Here is a 19,947-nt window from a genome sequence, read left to right on the forward strand (position 1 = left end):
TCTAGAGTGAAATATTTTGTAGTTTGTGCAACCCCACTGTTTAACTGAGAAGAAGGTGGACCAGCAGGCTACAGACTACCTTATTTAATGAAGCTGTGGACCAGCTGTTTTCCAATGTTGATCCTTCATCTTTCAGGTTCAGGCAACAATTGATCAAGATATCCAGCTACTAAACAAGTCTACGTCTGACCACTTTCATTTTTTAGTGTAAACATTGTACACAGGACCTTTGTTTAGAGTATGGTATGAAGCCTTTACAGCTGAGTAGATGCTGTTACTGTAGCAAAGAGGTGACGGATGCAAAAATAATACCACTGACTACATAAGAAACTGGTTGTATTAAGAAGTAATATTTGGGTAGATATTTAAATATCACAAAGCTCATGATAATATACTTATTGAGCTTTGCAAAAAAAAAAAAAAACTTTTTATATTGGTTTATTGGCAGAAGGAGGTTTGCTGTGATCACTTATCATTTAACTCTTCCTTCTGTTAGTGGACTACCAATTAGCCAGATCACATTTAAACAAACATCTACAGCAACACAGCAAAGACTCCTGTGGTAGCATGCTCATAAAGAGGAGCTGTTAAAGTGTCCCTGTTAAAGAATTACTGCAATATATATATATATATATATATATATATATATATATATATATATATATATATATATATATATATATTAAGTGTACGCGTATCTATGCTTACACACACACACACACACACACACACACACACATACACATAAATTACGCAGCTGTATAATAAACCCTGCAGCACGGCCTAGTGGTCATCACCCTAGTTTATCTGTGATGTTTGTCTGGTTGTTATATTTGACCCGCAGTGTGCTGTGCTGCACTGCAGCTGGGTGAGGGGGATTAGTTGTGTGAGTAAATTTCCACATAAATGGAAGGGTTTCATTACACATAATGCTTTTAATGGCTGCTAATCAGACATGCACATAAACACACACTCGCACATTAATGTGGCCTAATGGTGGCCTAATAGAGATGCTTGCTTTGGGACCGGAAGGTCAGCGGCTTGATCCACTGGGCCAGCAGGAAGTGGGGGCGGGGGGGGGGGATAGGGGGTGCTGGGGGGGGTACTGCTTTCTTAACTCCTGAAATGCTCTACCGGCACTAAGGTGGCCACCCACTGCTCTGGGTGTGGGTTCACTTCCCTAGTCACTAATATGTCTGTTTGCTTACTGCCACAGATGGTTAAATGCAGAGGCAGTGCTGTGCAATTTGCCAAAAAGGATAATTGTAATCATAATTGGTTTGTCAAGAAGGTACTGCGTGATTTATGTGACAGGCAGTGAACTAACACTTTTTATTGTGATGCTTAGTTTTGGATTGTGGAACTTTTTAACACTGTGATTTTATTGGCCAAAATATATTTCCCATACAAAAATGGCTTTTCAATGATGTCATTTGCTTGTTTACTCACTTTTATTAGGTCTCAAATAAGTCGATGTTCTCAAGGCATGCTAGTCCACACACTGTCTAACATGTACCTAAATGTTTACGTTAAACTACCTGTTTAATATGTCATACTTAACGGTCTGGAACACTACTACTGGTCATCCAAGATCCTTGATCCTTTAGGGGTGCAACATACATTTAAAATACTTATTCAGATATATTACTTGAATGGAATGCTTTTGAAGTCATCTGATTACAAATTATAATTAATTTACAAATGTAATTTTATTTAAAGTGACTTTGGATTAATGTAAGAAATTATTCTGTTTATGCTGTTTGAATGAATATTCAACTTTTGTGCTGTGGAAGCTCAGAATTTTCATTAATGCCCTAATAGGCAGACAGTTGACCGTGTTAAAAAAGTTAATCTATATTTGATTGAACCCTGTTAAGAGCCTTACCTGCATGATTTGTGGTAAAACTAACCAATACAGAGAGAAAACAGCCCAAGCAAGGAAGTACTCTGCTTTATCCAACTAGTAAAAGCTGACGCAATGATGCTGATGACCACTAGATGGCGGCGGCGTGTCGGCGCTTCAGCAGGGCAGCCAATATTGAGCAAATGGCATTGGGGTCGTGACGAGTGGTGGAGTCAGCTCGAGTCATTGCATATTTGTTATTTTAGGTTTTCGTAACCTTTTAATATTATAACTCTTAATATTAGCACTCAGTCTGGAACAAGCGGAAGTAAGAATTATATGAGTAAAAGATAGGCGTATGATCTGTAGAATTAAACACTTGATTCAGTGCTGGACATTCCTAAAATCTGCCCGGTTGTTCGTTAATATCTGCGTGTTTTAACTTGGTTTCTTTTGTCCTTCTTCTACTAATAAAAAACGTCAAAAAAGCCGACAAAACCGAAACTTGCAAGTCGCTGAAAAAAAAAAAAGAAACCGTAAAAATGGTAGAGAGTAGCTGCCACTACCGACTACTTAAAAAAAAAAGATTTTACAGAAATTCATTAATTTTACAGAATAATAAGAATGGGACCGTTTTTAAACAAAAATTAAAATGATTTTTAAAAATCACGATTTTAACAAATAATACATTTAAATAAATAGTTGATAAATAAACAACTGATGTAACAAATGCTGCAATTACTGTAAATAAAGTAGTGTATTTTTAATTTAATAATAATGCACACTAACAGCTTGCTAATTTAATTTCTGCGACGAAAACATGTAGTGACGTCATTTTAACGCAACTTCCGGGTGTTAGCTACGTCGCCGGAGGGCGTCAGTTCGGGCGCCGTTTTTTGAAACTAAAACATCAGTTGTGTCCAGATTCACCGTAAACAGGTCAGTGTGTTTAGATGCTATTTCGAGCTCTTGTGATTTATTGTGCCCTGTTTTCCATCAGACCTCTAGCTAGCTAGCTATATCCTGTGTCCGCAGTCTGCAGTGAGGCAGTATAGTCCGCTAATGTGAACGTGAGCTAGCACTAACGTTTCCCCGTCAGCTCTGTGAGGTGAAGAACCAGTAACCGGAGAAAAACTGCTTAACTAGAGCTTCACTTTGATTCTGTGAAGGTCGACATGGCGTCCATAAAGGATCCTGACGTGGTGGAGCAGTTCAGCAGCAAGCTGGAGGAGATTAGGACGAAGCTGCTGAAACAGGCGATGGGAGAAGCGATGAACGAGGCGACGGCGCAGTTCTGTCAGGGACACAAGCAGTACATGAAGTCTGTTCTCGGTGAGTGAGAAACAGAGCTGGACAGTTTGGAGATGTTTAATCATAGTAAATTGAATCGCAGTGTTTTACTGAGCATGTTCAGGATACCGCCCGTCCTGAAGGTAGAATTACACCAATGTGTCTTTACTTCTTAAGCATGTAAACAAAGCCACTCACAGGGAATTGAAGTCAAATGCAGGAAGTGCACAGAGGCTGAGTGATTTACAGTGGTGGTGATGGGAGCTAGATGCCCCGTCACCATCAAGGTATCTACTAAACCAAGGTTGAAATTAGGGGTACTTGCTCAAGAAAAGTCTGACCCCCCAGGACCAGAGTTTGCTACCCCTGAAAGGTAAAGGTGCACGTGTTTGTCACTGTACAGTGAACTGTGTCCCCGCATTTAACCTTTAATCTGTGGTAGTGAACACACACACACACACACACACGAGTGAACTAGGGACAGTGAGTACACACACACCCAGAGCGGTGGGCAGCCAACTCCAGCGCCCGGGGAGCAGACAGGGTAAAGAGTAAACCCACAACCCTGTTATCGATAGCCCGGCGCTCTAACGGCTGAGCCACCACTGCCCCCTCATTTAGTGTGTGTAAAAGCTTTGTCACAAAAATGTGTCCCATGAAACACACACATGTTAATTTTTCTACCTGAGACATTTAAAATACATTTATTACATCTACACTACACATAGATGTGTGTATGGGGCATAACTCACAGCCCAAAGATATTAGACGTTTTCCATTACATACAGTATTGTATGTAAAACATGTGTAGGTTCTGAAGGCATTTGTTTTTCACATCAAACTACTGTGTGTGTGTGTAGATATATATATATATTTACATATACATAGACTATTTAGGCAGGCTAATGGGCTGTTCTGCCAATCATCCATATCATGTGTGTGTAACACATGATACAGATGATTGATAGGACAGCCCATTAGTCTGCTTAAATAATCTATCCATAATCATACTGACCACTACGCTCTTTATTCTGTAGATACGTGCGTGAAGAAATGCAAGGAAGATGAAACTATGTTTGAAACTATACAAGCATACTCAGAAGGTGAGTGTCTGCATATAGTTGGATGCTTAAATTGGAAACTGCTAAATGAAAAAGTGTTGACTGGGTATGTTTTTATTTTCTTTATGTAAAGATTTGAAAGCCAAGCATTCTGTCATGAAGGAAAAGAATGCAGAATGCCCTGAAATTTCAGAAGAGATTGAGGACAAGGAAAGACATAAAGAACTCCTAATTGAGAAGATTGAGAAGCTCAAGCAGGAACAAGTTAAAAGCAGAGAATGTATGTAAGCTCAAATACTGTCTTTGCAGACCTCTGACATGTATGCATGATTCAGTGGAAAAACATGTGCATAATGTTTCTGTTATCAGAATTTTTAAAATCTTTTTTGCATCTGACTTTTTCAATCCAAGTGCTTCACTCGCAAAACAAAGCCAATAAAGACAGGCTGAAGAACCTGAACAAGACGAAGGATATCTTTCAGGAACGGTTAAGTCTTGAGATCAGAAAAATCCAGGGTAAGTCTTTGAATTCTTCAATTTTTTATTGTAGATGGTTAATACTTATTTAAAACCCCTCATCAGAAATACCAGCGATAATATATGTCCGATATTAATCAGCATCAATGTATGTTTATGTAAAGGTGAGAAGCTCCAGTTCATCTTCAGAAACATCAACCATGAAAATCCAGAAAGTGCTTACACCTTCCTTTTAAGGATAAATGAGGATGGTGTGTATCAAAGTAAGTCAGTACTGTTTTTTAAATAGCATCCAAGTAAATAAATTAAGAGGGAGCTTTTAATATGCATGATGCATAACTTTACATAAAATTGTGTTTAATGAAAGTCAGTACTCTCTGTTCTACCCTCTGGGTGTTTCATAACTGTATGAATGAAATAAATGACTGATTATATTATTAATAAATGCAACATAAGTCCTTCTGTGCATTAATGCTATTTCAGAGTATTTGGAATAATACAGTGTCTTAAATAAAAAGTGGTGATTTGACACATGGAGGACACTTTCCTGATCTTGAAGTAATCACAAGAGCACTTTTCGCTCTTGATGATTATTGATGAGTATTAAGAAAGAGAGAATGATTGGCACTTGCTATGTTATTGATTGGCATGTTATTTGCTTTTGCAGTTGTTTCCTGTGATCCTCAACTGGTGCAGATGGGTTATCTGGAGCGTAGGCTGCAGGAGACCAACAACTTCTCTGCCTTTCTCGCCAATGTCAGGAAAGAGTTTGTGGCACTACACAACGCTACAAAGACTGCCTGACGTGATGTAGATACTGATAGTAAAGAGAATCCAGTGTGTTTAAGTGCATTTTAGCTCAGACAAACTAAATTGGATTTCAATTTTGTTTAAATTGACTCATTAGTAGCTTACAAAAGTAATGTTTATTTTATTAATATTTCATTGTACATGTAACATGTTATTTGTTTATGCTTTTGTATATAATAAAATGCTAAAGTTCTTGTTAGGCCCTTACCCTATGTTGTTTTCATCATATACCCTGGGTAAAGTGATTAAAAAGCAGTCAGTCTTTTTGGCTTATTTAAGACTATACTCTTAAATAAAGGCGCTTCAAGTGCTTGTTTAATTAATTTAATTAATAATTTGGTTTCCTATGGACCCAAAAATAGTTTTTGTATGGAAACGAACATTTTAAATATAACACATGCATCATAAACTTTGTTAACATACTAACACTAACAAAGCATCCAGCTAATGTTCTCATTTAATTAAAAATGACTGATTTATTGAACAGATCCTCAGCAATGATGATAATTACATTCAAATTTCATTTAACAGTGAAATCGGATACAAATTAGTTGCAAAATAAACAGTTTTATCTAAAGTGTCAATATTGTGCATCTAGTTTCTCAAAGTAGTGAAGGTTTAGCTGGCATTTACCTTTGTCAGATTCATGAGTGAGTGATCTGCTTTCAGAATAAGAGCAGAAACAGGTTTGTAATGATCTCAAACACGAACATTATGAACAACGGGGGAAAGGCATCACAGAAATTTACTGCTAAACAATGTAGTGAATTAACCTTTTCACTAGTTAAGCATCAGAAGACTTTGGTACATTTATGATGGGCAGCTCCTCAATATATGTAGAGGGAAAGTGACCTCTCTCCCCATTAAGTTCTCCATACCACCATCCGCTGTCATCCTTCTGAAGGATGTTAAGAAGATCTCCTTAAGACAAGGATACAAATTCTGTTCAGTACAGCATACATGCATCACTCAAAAGCTTATCTTGAAGAGCTGTAAACTTACCTTCCTTAATGTTTAACTCGTCTGTTCTCTCTGATGAGAAGTCATATAATGCCTTACATTTACCAATACTGCAGAGCCCAGCACCTTTGTGAAGGGAGTCGACATGACAGGAAAAAAAAAAAAAAAAGTTTTATTTATTTATTTATTTTTTCATACAGGTGTTAGCCTTTACAGACAACAGGCAACAAAAGCTACTGACCACAAGTTTTAAATGGATATTGCCCTTATGGTCTTTGTGTTCTAGTGAGAGGAAATGAACTACAGTCAGAAAGCACAGAGAAACTATTAGTATTAGTGGTATGGATAAAGTGGTAAAATCCTATTTAATAAAACATAAAGTGGACGCATAAGGTCAAAACACACTGCTATGAATTTGGTTTGATTAAAATAATAATAATAGTATGTAATATAATATAATAGTATGCAGCAACTTGACTGATTAGTAGTAGATCCTCTCAATGCAGCCAAAGTTTGTTAGTACTTAGAACATCTTACAGCAAATGTGAGAAATAATAACTTTTTTAGTTTTTACTTGGAACTGTATTATCTCTAATACTGATAATCCTACAAAATAATACTTGAGTCCAGTAACAAAATACTATTACTATTACCGTTGTTACTATATGACTGATAACAATCACTGAGCGTTTGCTGCAATGCTTATGTGCTGAATTCAGGGGTGAAAGATGCCTGAGTAGTAGTAGTACGTTGTTACTCCAATATATTGGAAAAATAAATTCTCAAAAGAGATTGCTTTGTTCTTAGAAATCAGCCCAAAACACCCAGACAAGTCTCTATTAGTGTAAAATGAAACCAAGGGGGGAAAAACATAATAATGTAATAGAAGTTAATAAAACAGGAGTCATTTCCAATGTTAGACTGTTTAAATTCGCCTGATCATCATGTAATATTAGAACAGATTAAGTTGGTCAAGCACAAGAACATATATTGTCAAAATGTGAATTTGCATGTTATTACTGCATGTTTTTTACCAAGATGTTGGGGTGAGTGTTTTTTACTGTCGTTTTGCTTGGTTATTTCCACAGTCCTGGTTACTTTTTACTACCCACCCAGCCAAAAGACTAATTATCAGCATTAACTAACAGGACCTGAAGAAGCTGATTAGACTGACTAACAAGACCTGAAGAAGTATTTCTTCTGTTAAGAGTAGTGGAGCAGTGGTAGATGTTTTAATGCTTGTTATATATGAATTATTATTATATAATATTATATAATTATTCATTATTATAGAACATTTAATTGTGTGTTGGAATGGTGGGGGTTTTTGAATCTGAAATTCAGTCCTGATTGAAAGTGAGCTAAAGTTTGTAGAAGAGCAGTATCTGAAGGTATTTGAAGGTCTGAAATGTTTGGCCAAAAGCATTGAGCTTTGCTGTTTATGGTTTCAGGTTCCCTTTCAGACTAACCTCTAGGGATCCAGTGGTTAAACAACACAGTCAGCACAGTTAGAACCATTCAGAACCTTTACTACAGTTTGGAGCCTTTAGTCTAGTCAAAAGCAAAAAGTCTTTTCAGTTCTTTCAGTTCCTGCAGTGTTCAGTCAGACTTGAAACTTTAAAAAAGGAAACAACTGTAATATTCAACTAACGTTCTAAAACCTGATTTTGCTTTACCTACCTTTGCTTACCTGTAACCATTGTTTTCTACAATATTTGTCATTGAACAAAATGTCAAATATGGGTCAGAAACTCTATTTATTGTGAATCAAAGGATCTGCAGAGAAGAAACAGTTTGTTCTGGGTTTGGTTGAGCTCTGTTGTAATTGCTCTGCTAGTGTGGGTGTCCCATGTTCCACTGCTTTTCCCTGCTTGACCCATAGATGTTATTTTGAAAGCAACTCTGCAAACATGAACTAGATAGACAAATAATGCTTTTTAGAGAACTGGAGCTGTGGAATATGTTTTCAGGATTTTTTAAATTTTAATTTCTGATGCTATACAGTGTCTCCATATGTCCAGTTTTTTAACAGAGGAAGACTGTGACTATACCCATACCTTCACCTTCACACTAGTTTTTGGCTGAAACAGCTTACATCAGGAGTTCTTTCTGGGCCACAGCTCTGTAGAGATGAAACCTTTCCCCTTTCTAAGACCCTTGAGGTCAAACCAGGGTCCTACAGAAAGTCTACATTTGTGCTTGATAACTTGAGTTCAACTCATTAAGGCCTTGCTAATATGCTGATGAGTTTGAACAGGTATTTAATGAGGCAGATCACTAAACTCTGAGGAGCTGTGTCCTGGAAGAAAAGCAGTTTGACGCCTCTGGATTGTATGATTTTGAACTAAGTGATCCTCTAAAATATGAGCATCTTTGGCAGGTAAGACTTAATTAAATAGCATCATTACCTTTGCCAGCTTCATCTTCAGAGTGGGGCAGCGCTCCATTAAGCTCAGTTGTCTGAGGCTCTGTGTGGCTGAGTTGTGCGGATGCAGTGCCAGCCCCTGTAGATGGAGCAAGGTCCTGGCGGGATGTTCCATTTTTAGCAGGGCCTTTATACATGATTGAAGTTCTAAAAGACTGCCGTGATCTGAACGGTGTCTTTTTGATCTTAACTGGTCGTGACAGTTTGACTATGCTGTGATCACAATCCTGAAATTATTAAAAAACGAGTTTCATTTGCAGGTGATACATTTTTACGTTATTCCACAATAGTTTGCATACTGGTGCAGTTTCTATCAGTTTAAGATATCACATAATTCAATGCACAGGTCTATAAACTTCGTACATTTTGGTTTAATGAAACCTACCTTATCTTTGAATTTTGTGATGCAGTCACTGAACCGATGTAAAGGCCTTGGTTTTCCCTCTAAATCCATCAGAGCTTGGTGTAGTTTGCAGTGTGTGGCCTCCAAAAGGTCCAGTTTTAAAGTGGACTACAAACCATCAGAAAACAATCAGAAAACACAATTAATGATTGCCACTGAATTTTCTTGAAATTGAATTTAACATAAAAATTACGATTCTCTACCGCATCAAGCATCTGCTCAGTTTCCTCCAGGTTTTTTTGACCCATGTCCGGTGTGCTTTGATAGGATGTCGCTGTTTTCTCCAACCCTGAGAATCGATGAAATGGTCTTATTACAGATTGCAATGAGATGGCAGCTCATTAAAGAATCTTGTGAGAAATGAGATAAAATGTCATAAAGGAAACCTATCAAAGTAAGGCCTTGTCCATGTGTATCTGGATGTTTTTGACATCTGAAAACTGAGAATTTGTGTCCGCACAGTAACTCTAGAATGCTCTTATAATTATGCCGGCTTAGCAGGTAGTGCTTATACCATCAAGGAGCATGTGTACGGGCCAAACCAGGTGTAAATACAGCACAAAGCTGAAGTTCAATTCAGAAGATCAACTATTCCTTCTGTCTTTACCTTTATTTTTATTTGTTCTTTCTTTCTGTCTTTATTTGTAAATTATAAACTGTGTATTCTCCGAATGTCAATCTTTGTTTTGAAGGAAAATAATAAAAAAAAAATCTCACAACAATGATTTTCTCACTATATTTCTTTTCAAGCAGCAGACCTCCTCTATTTGATAATTAAAATTATGTTTGTTTATTTGTTTGTTTGTAGTGCAGTATGTGTCACAGTGTAATGAAAAAGCAAAGCCAGATGTTAACCTGCAACACCCATGTGCAAGTTAACATTTTTATATATATAGTATATGATACATCATTTGTACACTAAATTCTAATGGTGCATTGTGGAATTATTACAGTGCACTGAAAATGGGGCACTATGTTTTCAGACATGGTAAAAATTGTGAAGCCCTAAGATAGTGTACTGTATAGTAAACAGGGCACATTTTTGGACACAGTTACAGACTGTGTGTGTGGAAGTTTTTTTTTACATTTTGTATAAGTGTGGACAGAGCCTAAAAGTGTAGTAGCAGCATTGTGTCGTTGTAAATTTACGACTAAGCCTAAAAGAGGAAAAGAGACTTAAAAAAATACCTTCTTTATCTTCCTTAGTTCTTGTGATCCATTCCTCCAGTCGCTGGAGTTTAACCTTTAAAGCATCTCGCCTTCTTTCTTTCCCCATTATTGTCTTCCCATCCTCCTCCTGACATGCACAGACACACACACACACAGAACCCAGAAAACAGGCCAGTATTTATCATGCTGACATTATCATTAGTAATATTGTACACATCTGAGCATTACATGTAGTTGTACATCTTTGTAAAAGAGTATGTTCTCTGTAGTTTTTCAATGAATAAATACACATGTATAGAATTATAACCTGAGTAGCGATGATAATCGTGCCTTTGTTCACTTGAATTCTGATACTCAAATTATTATACTACATATTAGCGATGATATTCATTGGTCCTTGGTGCACAGATTCCACACTAGCCGTGGTTTCATAATTTCATTTAATGGACAGTATTATTTTTATGTGGTCATGTGGAGACCAGAACAGAGCAGAAGAGTGCAGAACAGTTGAGCAAAATGATTTTAGGCCTCACCAGACAGGCTACTGTAAATAAGATACTATATTAATACATCATATTTCTTCATTTTTTAACCTGGTAAACTGTCATGTATTAAGACTGAATGTTTCTTTCAAAAAATTCTCACAAAATAATCAGCCATCAGAAATTCAGCCTGATTATCATCTGCTGTAACACAGGTGTCTTCCACTAGAGTTTGGAGGTCTTTCTCAACATCCACTCGACCGATGGCTTCCTGAGTCTGTTTCTCACTCTGTAGGGAAACATCACACCATTCAGACATGTTGCATTTGAGATATATAAGAAACAGAAACATAGAAAAGGCCTGATTTGCACTTCTCCACCGACTTACATGAAGAAGCGTTTGGCTATAGCTGGACATGTGGAGACTGTACTTATTCAGTGTGCTGCACAGAGCCTCTATCCTTTGCTTCTCGAGTTCTTGAATGATCTGAAATAATGGGCAGTGTTTGGGTCAGAGTGCAGTTGTGCAGAGAGCACTAAAAAAATGAGTGTAGGTCCGAAACACAAACAAGTGCTGAACATCAGGGTCAAGGGTGGAAAATTCCTGAGTAACTGTGCTTTGTTGCTCTGCTTAAGTATTATTTTGAAAGACTTGTACTTCACACTTGACCTGATACCTGATAGCAGGTTTTGAGGGTGTTCTCCCACTTCAGTCTAATCTTATGGCCATCCATGTTCATATTGAAGTACTCATCATCAACCTTGGCTTGAAGCTCTGCCGACTTTGTCAGCCTGTTAAACATCTGAATGAAGGCAAATGTGTACAAAGTTACAGATTCAGGTAACCTTCAGATATAAACAATAGAAATGCACTATATGGACAGAAGTATTGGGACACCTGCTCATTCATTGTTTTTGTCTTTACTGTCCAGGAAAGGTCTTCTACTATTTTTGTGGAGCATTGCTGTTAGGTTTTGATTGCATTTAGTGACAAGAGTGTTAGTGAGGTCAAGATGTTGAATGAGCACCACCCCACCTCATCAGAAATAGTATTGGATAGGGTGCTATCATGTCTCAAATCTGGGGGGCTGTATATATATGGCATTTGGCATGATGCCAATAGGGTCATGTTTATTATCTCCAGAGAGTTCTAGTGCTCTTTACTCAGACTAGACAAGCTGTGTGTGTGCATTTGCACACATGTGTCAGCAATGGGGGTAATTTATAGTACCTCAATGCATTTATTAAAAGGGGTGTCCACAATCATATAAGTTTGAGCAATTTCAGCATTCTTCAGGGTTATTTCAGGGTTATCAGCATTTGCATATAGATGGAGTCTGACATACTTGGTAAAAAAATACAGTACATACCTTTTGCTTCTCTTTCTCAGTGCAGATCTGTTTGTTCTTTTCCACAAAACTGAAAAGTGCCTCATGCTCTCTGGTTAAACCAGTCAGCTTTTTCTTCACCTGTGTAAAAAAAAGAACATGTTTTGCTAAGAGCTTTTTAAAGGTGCCGTTCCTTTAAAACTAATTATTATTTTGTTCGTCCAAAAGTCTTACTTTCATGATGTGTATTCAATGCAAACGTTTTTGAATGCAAACATGCAAAACTATGAAGCTAGAATAGTAGTATGTTAGTAGTACTCTTCTACATAGAGTAGAGTAGTTCTCTTTCTACATTTATCACAATCATGGATACATATATTGTGCACAAACACACTTTTTTGTTTGTTAAGTGTCAGTTGTCAAACTCAGTTTATATTTTTATTATAAAGCAAAGCAAATTAAAGCAAAACAAACAGGATACCAAAACAGAAAGACAATGGAAACAACCAGGCCAAGCTAACACACACGGCATAAAACCAGACAATGAGCGCTTTTTTACTTTTAATATTTTAACTAAATAATTTTAACCAATAAACTGTACTCGTGCATTTGAATGTGCAGGAGTGTGTCCTCTTTACTTTTTAATCAACAAAACATGTCATTTGATCAGGGTTGATAAAACCTCTCATATATGCACAATAGATTATAATAATAATAGCTTTATATTATATAGTTACACAGTGATCTACAAAACTACAAACATCTTACCTTTAGTTGCTCATTCCAGTTCGTAACAACAAGTTTTCCAGATTTTTCAATGGTATTGTCCAGCTATTCTCAAAAAAGAGATACAGTCACATGCTTGTGTCTGACCCCACACACTGCTACAGACACTGCAGATAAAACATCTAACAACTAAATAATAGCATCTTAATAGAAGTGATACAGCACTTAATGATGTATTTATTGAACTCTAGAAGTGCAGAGTGTTTGAGAGCAGAGAGCTATTGCACTACAATATTTGCCTTTTATTCTTTGTTGTTGTTTTTTGTTGTTGTTTTTTTGCAGTTGTAAACATCCATACGGAAATGTAGTATTTTTCTGTAGTGCTAAAGCCATGTACACGTGGCCCCTATTTCTGCATTATTTATGTATTAATAAAATGTTTACATATCAGCACCAATATTTTCAGATATCTGCAACTACCCACAATTCAACTAATAATAAGCCAGTTACATTTGTTTTAGAACACAATTATCTGGTCTACACTATATTTCCAAATGTTTGTGGACACCCCTTCTAATGAATGCATTTAGCTACTTGAAGTTACAACCATTGCTGACACAGATGTGCAAATGCATACACACACAGCTTGTCCCCTTCCTGTAAAGACATTTTGACAATAAAACAGGACTCTCTGGAGCACATAAACATGAAGCTATTGGCACCATGCCCAATGCCAGGCCAAGCCAGAGGGGTATAAAGCTCTGCAGCATTGAGCTGTGATGCAGTGGAACTGCAATCTCGTAGCTGAATGCAACCAAATCCTCACAGCAATGCTCCAGAATCTAACAGAAAGTCTTCCCCTCCTTACTCCAACAAAAGCAGGATACACTTGATTTTCAGAAGAAACAATGAATAAGTAGGTGTCCCATTACTTTTGTCCATATCGTGTATATCATGAGTATGTCTGTAATGCATTTTAGTGTTTTGTGTGTGTCTGTGTGTGTGTTTGCAAGCTTTAGATCACACACTGGTTTCTTCCTTTTGGTGTGTTCATCCAGGATCTGCCGGATTTCCAGAATGGCATCTTGTTGGAGTGCATGCCCCAGTATTCTGAACACAAACAGAGTTTAGAGTAAAATGCACCTGAACCCAAAACGCTGAGAGACATGTGCCAGTGCTGTGTTTTACCTGTGTGCATCTGCTATGGAGAACATCTCGTTTGAGACAAGGGACCATGCATTGTACGTTGAGCTTTGGAGAGAATGAAAAACTGGCTTTTAGGAATTTGCATAGTCAGTTGAATCAAAATGACATGCTATAAACCCCAAATTGGGACTGACGACATCTCTGTTTTCTGAGCAGCTCTTCTTGAGCTGTAGAAAGCAAGCACACTCACTTGTTACTCATTGCTTTGGACACTTTGACGAGTTTCCCTGCCAGCTTCTGCAGCCCTTTGGCATAGTTGATCTCCAGCTCAGATCTGTATTTATAGAAACATACTTATCTGCTCAGGCCTGACGTGCACCATAAAGCAAATAGTTATGAGGACTACACAAGGCATTTATGACCTCTAAAAGAGTGGAGAGCATGGGAAAATGTGTCCTCTGGAACCTTACTCATTCTTTTACATAAAAAAGGCACTTTATAAAATGTTAATTCAAGATGACAAACAGAGACGATGTTAACTTGTCCTGAGTTTCCAAGCCTGTCTTATGATCTTCAGTCATGTACTTTTACCAGTTAAAAAGCTGAAGAGGTTTTATTAAAAAGCTCAGACTAGTCCAAGGACGTTCCCTCAGACAGGCAAAAGGTAAAAGAGTAACTGCAGCTGTAATTAAAATTCAATCCAGAAGCCCTGACTTCAAAGTGCAAGGCTGTGTCTTTAGGGACATATGGTTTCCACCTCTTTCCACTTTTTACTTAACTACATCAAGAATTTGGACTTTTATGGCTAATCTTTTCAGAGATCATCCCAGGGACCATCTGAAAGCAAACACACTGGGAAAATGGCAAAGCCCGAAGGGACAATTACCTTTGCTGGAAAACTGTTACAAGTTCTTTGCAAAAAGACTCCCCATTTTTTGAGAATCTCTTGAGGTCCTCGTACAGCAGGCTGTACTGCAACACATTCAGCAGACCATTAACCACAGCTAACAGCGGACCATAAAACACTTCATATACAGAGAGTACGGGTATACAGAACATTGAGATTCCAAACACTGAACAACTTTTGTGATTTGTTTCCCTGTTTAGTGTGTAAGTGGAGCGAGAAGGTAGAGAAAGAAAAAGCCAGCTCACATACTCACAGTGCAAGTGCCTAGTGGCTCCTTCATCTTCAGACTGGCTGTTTGTTGACTTTGCACTTTTAAACTTTGACCATTCTCCTCCTTTAAGGCATGCGGAAATCACCTGGGCAGTCTCTCTGCATACACCACGACTGAGCCATTCTCACATTTGTATACACACTTACTCAAAGGGGAATCTCACCAACTTTATGGATGTAAAGTTATTCAGAGGGGTTTGGTGTGAAATGCCACATTGTGAAGAAACGTACTGGCTTCTTTACAGTGGTGGTGACGGGAACCATCATAGTCTTGGTGTCTAAAACGCAAATAAAGATGTGAATATTTACTATCCAAAGTAAGAACCAGATATACCAGAGCTGTTGTTTTATATGGAATTCTAAGCAATTAAAAAATAGTGGTAAAACTGGAAAATATATATACACTGTATGTCCAAATCTGTCTTCTCATGAATGCATTTAGCTACTTTAAGTTGCACCCATTGCTGACACAGATGTGCAAATGCGCACACACAGCTTGTCTAGTCCCTGTAGAGAAGTACTGCCACTAGAATAGGACTCAGATAATAGGAGCAGATCAACATGAACCTATTGGCACCATGCCTAATGCCAGGAATGCGCTAGAGGGATATAAAGCCCACAGAATTGAGCTGTGGAGCAGTGGAACCAGAAATGATAAGGCTCCATTCAATACTTTTGGGATGAGTTGGAGAGTTGGGGATGAGGTGGGGTGGTGATCATTAAAAATCCTGACCTGACTGATGCTCTTGTCGATGAATGCAAACAAGTCCTCACAGCAATGCTCTAAAATCTTGTAGAAAGTCTTCCCTGGACAGTAGAGACAGTTACTCTGTTACTTATAAATTCCCTTGATTTCAGAAGAAACAATGCATGAGCAGATGTCCCAATACTTTTGTCCATATTGTTGTTCTTCAGCTTTCTCCAAGGTAGAATTTAGAAGCAATAAAAATTGGTTCATAGAGATACAGTTTCTTTTGAATGGAGTATTCCACACCTAACTGCTCTGAACGGTTTACATCTTAACCATTTCATTTGAAATAAATCGCGTCTAATGATGCTCACCAATACACAAAAAGCAGACTATCAGAAAAATACCAAACTACATTAACATGACTTTGATATTAAAAGAAACTGGAAGAAAACACAGGCAAATTGCATAAATGTTTCTAGTCTGTCGTGTTTATTCAAAATACATGGCAACATTACTCATTTCTACCGTTCATAATTTGATGTTCCACCAAAGGCAGAAAACTAGAGCCTCTGAAAATACCTTTAAGATTCAATTTTCTTGACATCAAGTGTAAATCACGTAATTCAGCATCAGCGCACAGTCTGCAGCGCAGAAAGACAATGGCTAATTAGCTGCACTTCCTCTCCACAGCTTGCTAATAAACTGCAACAGTGACCTTCAGAACACAGAAATAATAGCCTTAAAATACTCGCAAAAACAAGAGCTTTACCCTGACTTCAACAGCATTTTAATGAGTCATCCACTTAGCTCAGTGATTATAGTGTCAAATTATACCGAGAACCATGGGAAATGGGAAATTCAGATCATTTAAAGCTGAAGAAGCAAATATCTCATACCACTGTATGACGCACAGTACGTGCATTTGATTTCTGACGGCACCAAGGTATCATGCCTTGTCTGATAAACGCTCTTAAACATATAGGTGCTTTAAATGGATCTTTGAGGGTTGTCACAGATGAACCAGTATTGGTTCCATAAAACCATGCATGTATTGGAGATGTGTGAGTGCAAAAAACCTTTCGGTCATACCTCTTTTAAAAATGGTTCTTTATGGAAGCAAAAGTGGTTTGTCTAGGGCATCAGTCAAAGAACCTTTTGAAGCACCTTTATTTTCATGTAATTAAGAAAATGCTTTTTTTAAAGATCAATATTATCTCACACATGGTACTTAATTGAATTTAAAACCGAGTTGGAATTAGAATGTGAAGGTCTATGTGTGACAGAGCCTACTGTACAGAACTAGTTACACAGTCTGGAATGTAGGCTTAGGGGCTGATAGCCCTGGTGTAGAATAACACTGTAATCAAGGGCAATGTAATACAGCCAATTAATAATCCATCTGGTTCAGAACTATAATTTTACCTGCTTACTGCACTTCTTTGACACAATGCACTCTTGTAGGATTTTCACTGTTTTGAGTACAGGCATATCCTTGACTGGAGGTGGAGGACAATATGGCAAAACTTGCAGCATTTCTAACAAAACACATGAGCACATAATACTGTTACAGAATTCCCATTGACAGTTACAGTAGTGCAAATATAGCATGTGTGTGTTGGTCGTTTCTGTAATACATTTGAACAGTGAGCATATCAGACTGTAAATGACTTAAAATCGATGAAAATTATGTCAACGTCGTAGACTTGGTGAATCCTGAAACAGTGACTGAACTTTAAATAGCCGTGCCATTTCCAAACATCGACAGCAGACTGCTTTAAGACTTTAAAAAGAAAAAACAAAGATCTTGTCCACAAATCTGCAACCTATATATAGATATAAAAAATAAATAAATACAAAGACGTTACCTCGAGAAAAGTTCCGCTCCCATTGTACCAAGCTACATGACCACAGCAGCATGCTAGCATGATGATAAGATAGATGCTTTCATTCATTCACAAAAAGCCCAAAAAACAAACAAAACCAAGAGCTAGTTGTAGCTAAGAGACGAAGGAAAGCTTTGATATTCAAATGTAAGATCATCTGTTAAAGCAAAGCAAAATCAAAAAACCCAAAACGTGACAAATAGAAGGTGTGGAAAGAATCATACTGAAACAGAACTGCATTCACATTATTCTATTTAAGAACTTCCAGTACCAGACAGGCAACGTTGTTCATGTTTTGACACGCACAAGTACTGTACAGACCAATGAACCAGGCTGCAGTGGGCTCCACTGGAGCATCTAGGGGCGGCAGGATGCTTAGTGTTCATAATGACAATGGGAGGCGGACAGGTAGCCGTTAGTGCCGTGGGCCCCGTTGGTCCCGTTAGTGTGGTGTTTCTGGGTTGGGGGCGAGACTTCTTCTTCATCAGAACTTGACTCGATGTCACTTCGGGCATCCTTTGACACCTGGGATAGATAATTAGACCATCAGGCATTGCTGGTTTCAGCTGTATTCTAGTAGACTTAGACTTGGTCTAAGACCAATGTAGGAAATGTAGGACAAAACAATATGGGAGATACTGGGAACTTGAATGTATCTTCCCTGTATCTTTCAGTCTCAAACTGCTTTAAAATTTGATGTTACTAATCATGGCCTTAGACTATAAGCACACTGGATGAGGTGCCCCTGAGTAGTTATTCATTTGATATTTTGTCATTCATAAATGCATAGCAATTAACCATTATTGTCCATATCTGAAATTTAAAACGCCCTTTGGTGCATATTTTCTGAGCTTGCCTAAGCACAAATCTGAAGATTGTTTTTCAAAAATATAAGCATTTTACCAAAAAGTAAATCTTCAATGTCTTTTGGTCACATGGGGCTACAGATATTTACCAAAACAACTGAAAATTAGATTCTGAATAAAATATGTAAGTAAAATAAATAAATAAAAACAATTCCAAATGGGTACTGTTGTATGTTTATCCAGAGTATACCAATATAAACATCATCACTTATTTTTTCTTATCATACTAAATTTAGTTATTGGACAATAGATTACTGGTTAACAGATAAACTCTCTCGGCCATGCAGCACAAAAGATGCAGTAAAAAACAACAAAACAAAAAACACCAACACACTGATCAAACAACAAGAGATCAATATCAGTATCTATATCAGATCGATATCTACATTAGTGACATAAAAATATAAACATTTACTTTTCATAATATATCCTTATTTCCTTTCTTCACCTACTTACATGTAAAGGATTCAATTTTCCCGCCTGAGGCAGCAGCAAGAGAACAGAGAGAACAGAAACATGGTGCTTAAGAATAGTTTTGAGGAAACAGAAGATGGAGATAAGCTTGGTCTAACATGCATATGTAGAACAGCTCTTTGTTTATATCCTAAGCATAGACTGCATGCTCTTTTTACTGTGTTTGATGAACTGGTCTATTCATTTCTAAATAAGTAGACTAAATGCAACATACACCACCAGGTACAAGGAGCAAGTAAGAGGTTAAACACGCAGCATTGTGTTATTGTTTGAGCATGCAGAGGACAAAGCGAAGAGGGAGGGTGCCTTACCTTGCCTCTGGAGATGGCTCTGCAGGCAATCTTCACTATGAGATAGGACCAGAAAGTATGCAGTCCCTGCAGCAGCACCAGCAGCGCGTTAAACACCCACCAGGATGGGTACGGCCCCACAATCTCCCAGCTTTCAAACAGAGTGCTGTTCAGAATCCTATTTTCAAGTCAGATGGGAAAAACACACAAACACACAGATCATTGCTTTAGTGTTCTTCACTGTTGTTCTACGAATCAGTAGAGCAACACTCTAGTGGAAAGGCTTTACACTAGATAGTGGACAATGCGTGCAAGGGCTTGAGTGCATTCAGCCAAAAGTGCATTAATGAGATAAAATGTGTTGACTAATCACAAACAGCACTCTAGCTCATCCCAAAAGTATTGAATGAAGCTCCACCGCTCCAGAAAACACAGTTCCAGTATA

General features: G+C 37.7%; 3 protein-coding genes across 5 annotated transcripts in view; 1 reads left to right on the forward strand and 2 right to left on the reverse strand.

Moving 5' to 3' along the window:
- Positions 1–2,701: 2,701 nt before the first annotated feature.
- spc25 (SPC25 component of NDC80 kinetochore complex) lies at positions 2,702–5,680 on the forward strand. Of its 2 annotated transcripts, XM_072685094.1 has the most exons (7): positions 2,702–2,782; positions 3,013–3,175; positions 4,171–4,236; positions 4,328–4,474; positions 4,606–4,710; positions 4,836–4,934; positions 5,339–5,680. In XM_072685094.1, exons 2-7 carry the CDS (start codon positions 3,019–3,021, stop codon positions 5,473–5,475), a joined length of 711 nt encoding a protein of 236 aa, XP_072541195.1. In that variant the 5' UTR covers positions 2,702–2,782; positions 3,013–3,018; the 3' UTR covers positions 5,476–5,680. The 2 variants fall into 2 exon arrangements, with proteins under 2 accessions (XP_072541195.1, XP_072541196.1); XM_072685095.1 differs by lacking the exon at positions 2,702–2,782 and having other exon boundaries at positions 2,912–3,175.
- An 87-nt stretch (positions 5,681–5,767) lies between these two features.
- Positions 5,768–15,308, reverse strand: nostrin (nitric oxide synthase trafficking). Its single transcript, XM_072685096.1, has 16 exons — positions 15,282–15,308; positions 15,008–15,093; positions 14,372–14,455; positions 14,164–14,226; positions 14,004–14,085; positions 13,018–13,080; positions 12,292–12,390; positions 11,599–11,724; positions 11,310–11,408; positions 11,085–11,210; positions 10,458–10,566; positions 9,473–9,558; positions 9,252–9,377; positions 8,850–9,093; positions 6,484–6,567; positions 5,768–6,402 (listed from the first exon to the last, which is right to left on the reverse strand). The coding sequence occupies exons 1-16, from the start codon at positions 15,306–15,308 to the stop codon at positions 6,266–6,268; spliced, it is 1,641 nt and encodes a 546-aa protein (XP_072541197.1). The 3' UTR covers positions 5,768–6,265.
- Positions 15,309–16,457: 1,149 nt separating this feature from the next.
- The window catches only part of cers6 (ceramide synthase 6), a 34,257-nt gene continuing 30,767 nt past the window's right edge, over positions 16,458–19,947 (reverse strand). The window contains exons 9-11 of one of the 2 annotated variants that reach the window (XM_072685750.1): positions 19,524–19,680; positions 19,195–19,218; positions 16,458–18,397 (exon numbers count right to left, since the gene is read on the reverse strand). In XM_072685750.1, the coding sequence (XP_072541851.1) occupies positions 18,248–18,397; positions 19,195–19,218; positions 19,524–19,680 (331 nt within the window). In that variant the 3' untranslated portion in view covers positions 16,458–18,247. The remainder of the gene's footprint in view (positions 18,398–19,194; positions 19,219–19,523; positions 19,681–19,947) is intronic. The other variant, XM_072685751.1, reaches the window with a different exon arrangement.

This window comes from Salminus brasiliensis, chromosome 8, assembly GCF_030463535.1.
Source record: "Salminus brasiliensis chromosome 8, fSalBra1.hap2, whole genome shotgun sequence".
Classification (NCBI taxonomy): Eukaryota; Metazoa; Chordata; class Actinopteri; order Characiformes; family Bryconidae; genus Salminus; species Salminus brasiliensis.

Excerpts from the sequence above, each read along its gene's own strand:
- nostrin (XM_072685096.1), bottom strand. The coding sequence starts at position 15,308 with ATGAAGGAGCCACTAGGCACTTGCACT. Across the intron at positions 15,094-15,281 it reads AGCCACTAGGCACTTGCACT|TACAGCCTGCTGTACGAGGA; the intron begins GTGAGTATGTGA and ends AATGTGTTGCAG. Across the intron at positions 9,378-9,472 it reads CTGAGCAGATGCTTGATGCG|TCCACTTTAAAACTGGACCT; the intron begins GTAGAGAATCGT and ends GATGGTTTGTAG.
- spc25 (XM_072685094.1), top strand. The coding sequence starts at position 3,019 with ATGGCGTCCATAAAGGATCCTGACGTGGTGGAGCAGTTCAGCAGCAAG. Across the intron at positions 4,237-4,327 it reads TATACAAGCATACTCAGAAG|ATTTGAAAGCCAAGCATTCT; the intron begins GTGAGTGTCTGC and ends CTTTATGTAAAG. Across the intron at positions 4,935-5,338 it reads TGAGGATGGTGTGTATCAAA|TTGTTTCCTGTGATCCTCAA; the intron begins GTAAGTCAGTAC and ends TTGCTTTTGCAG.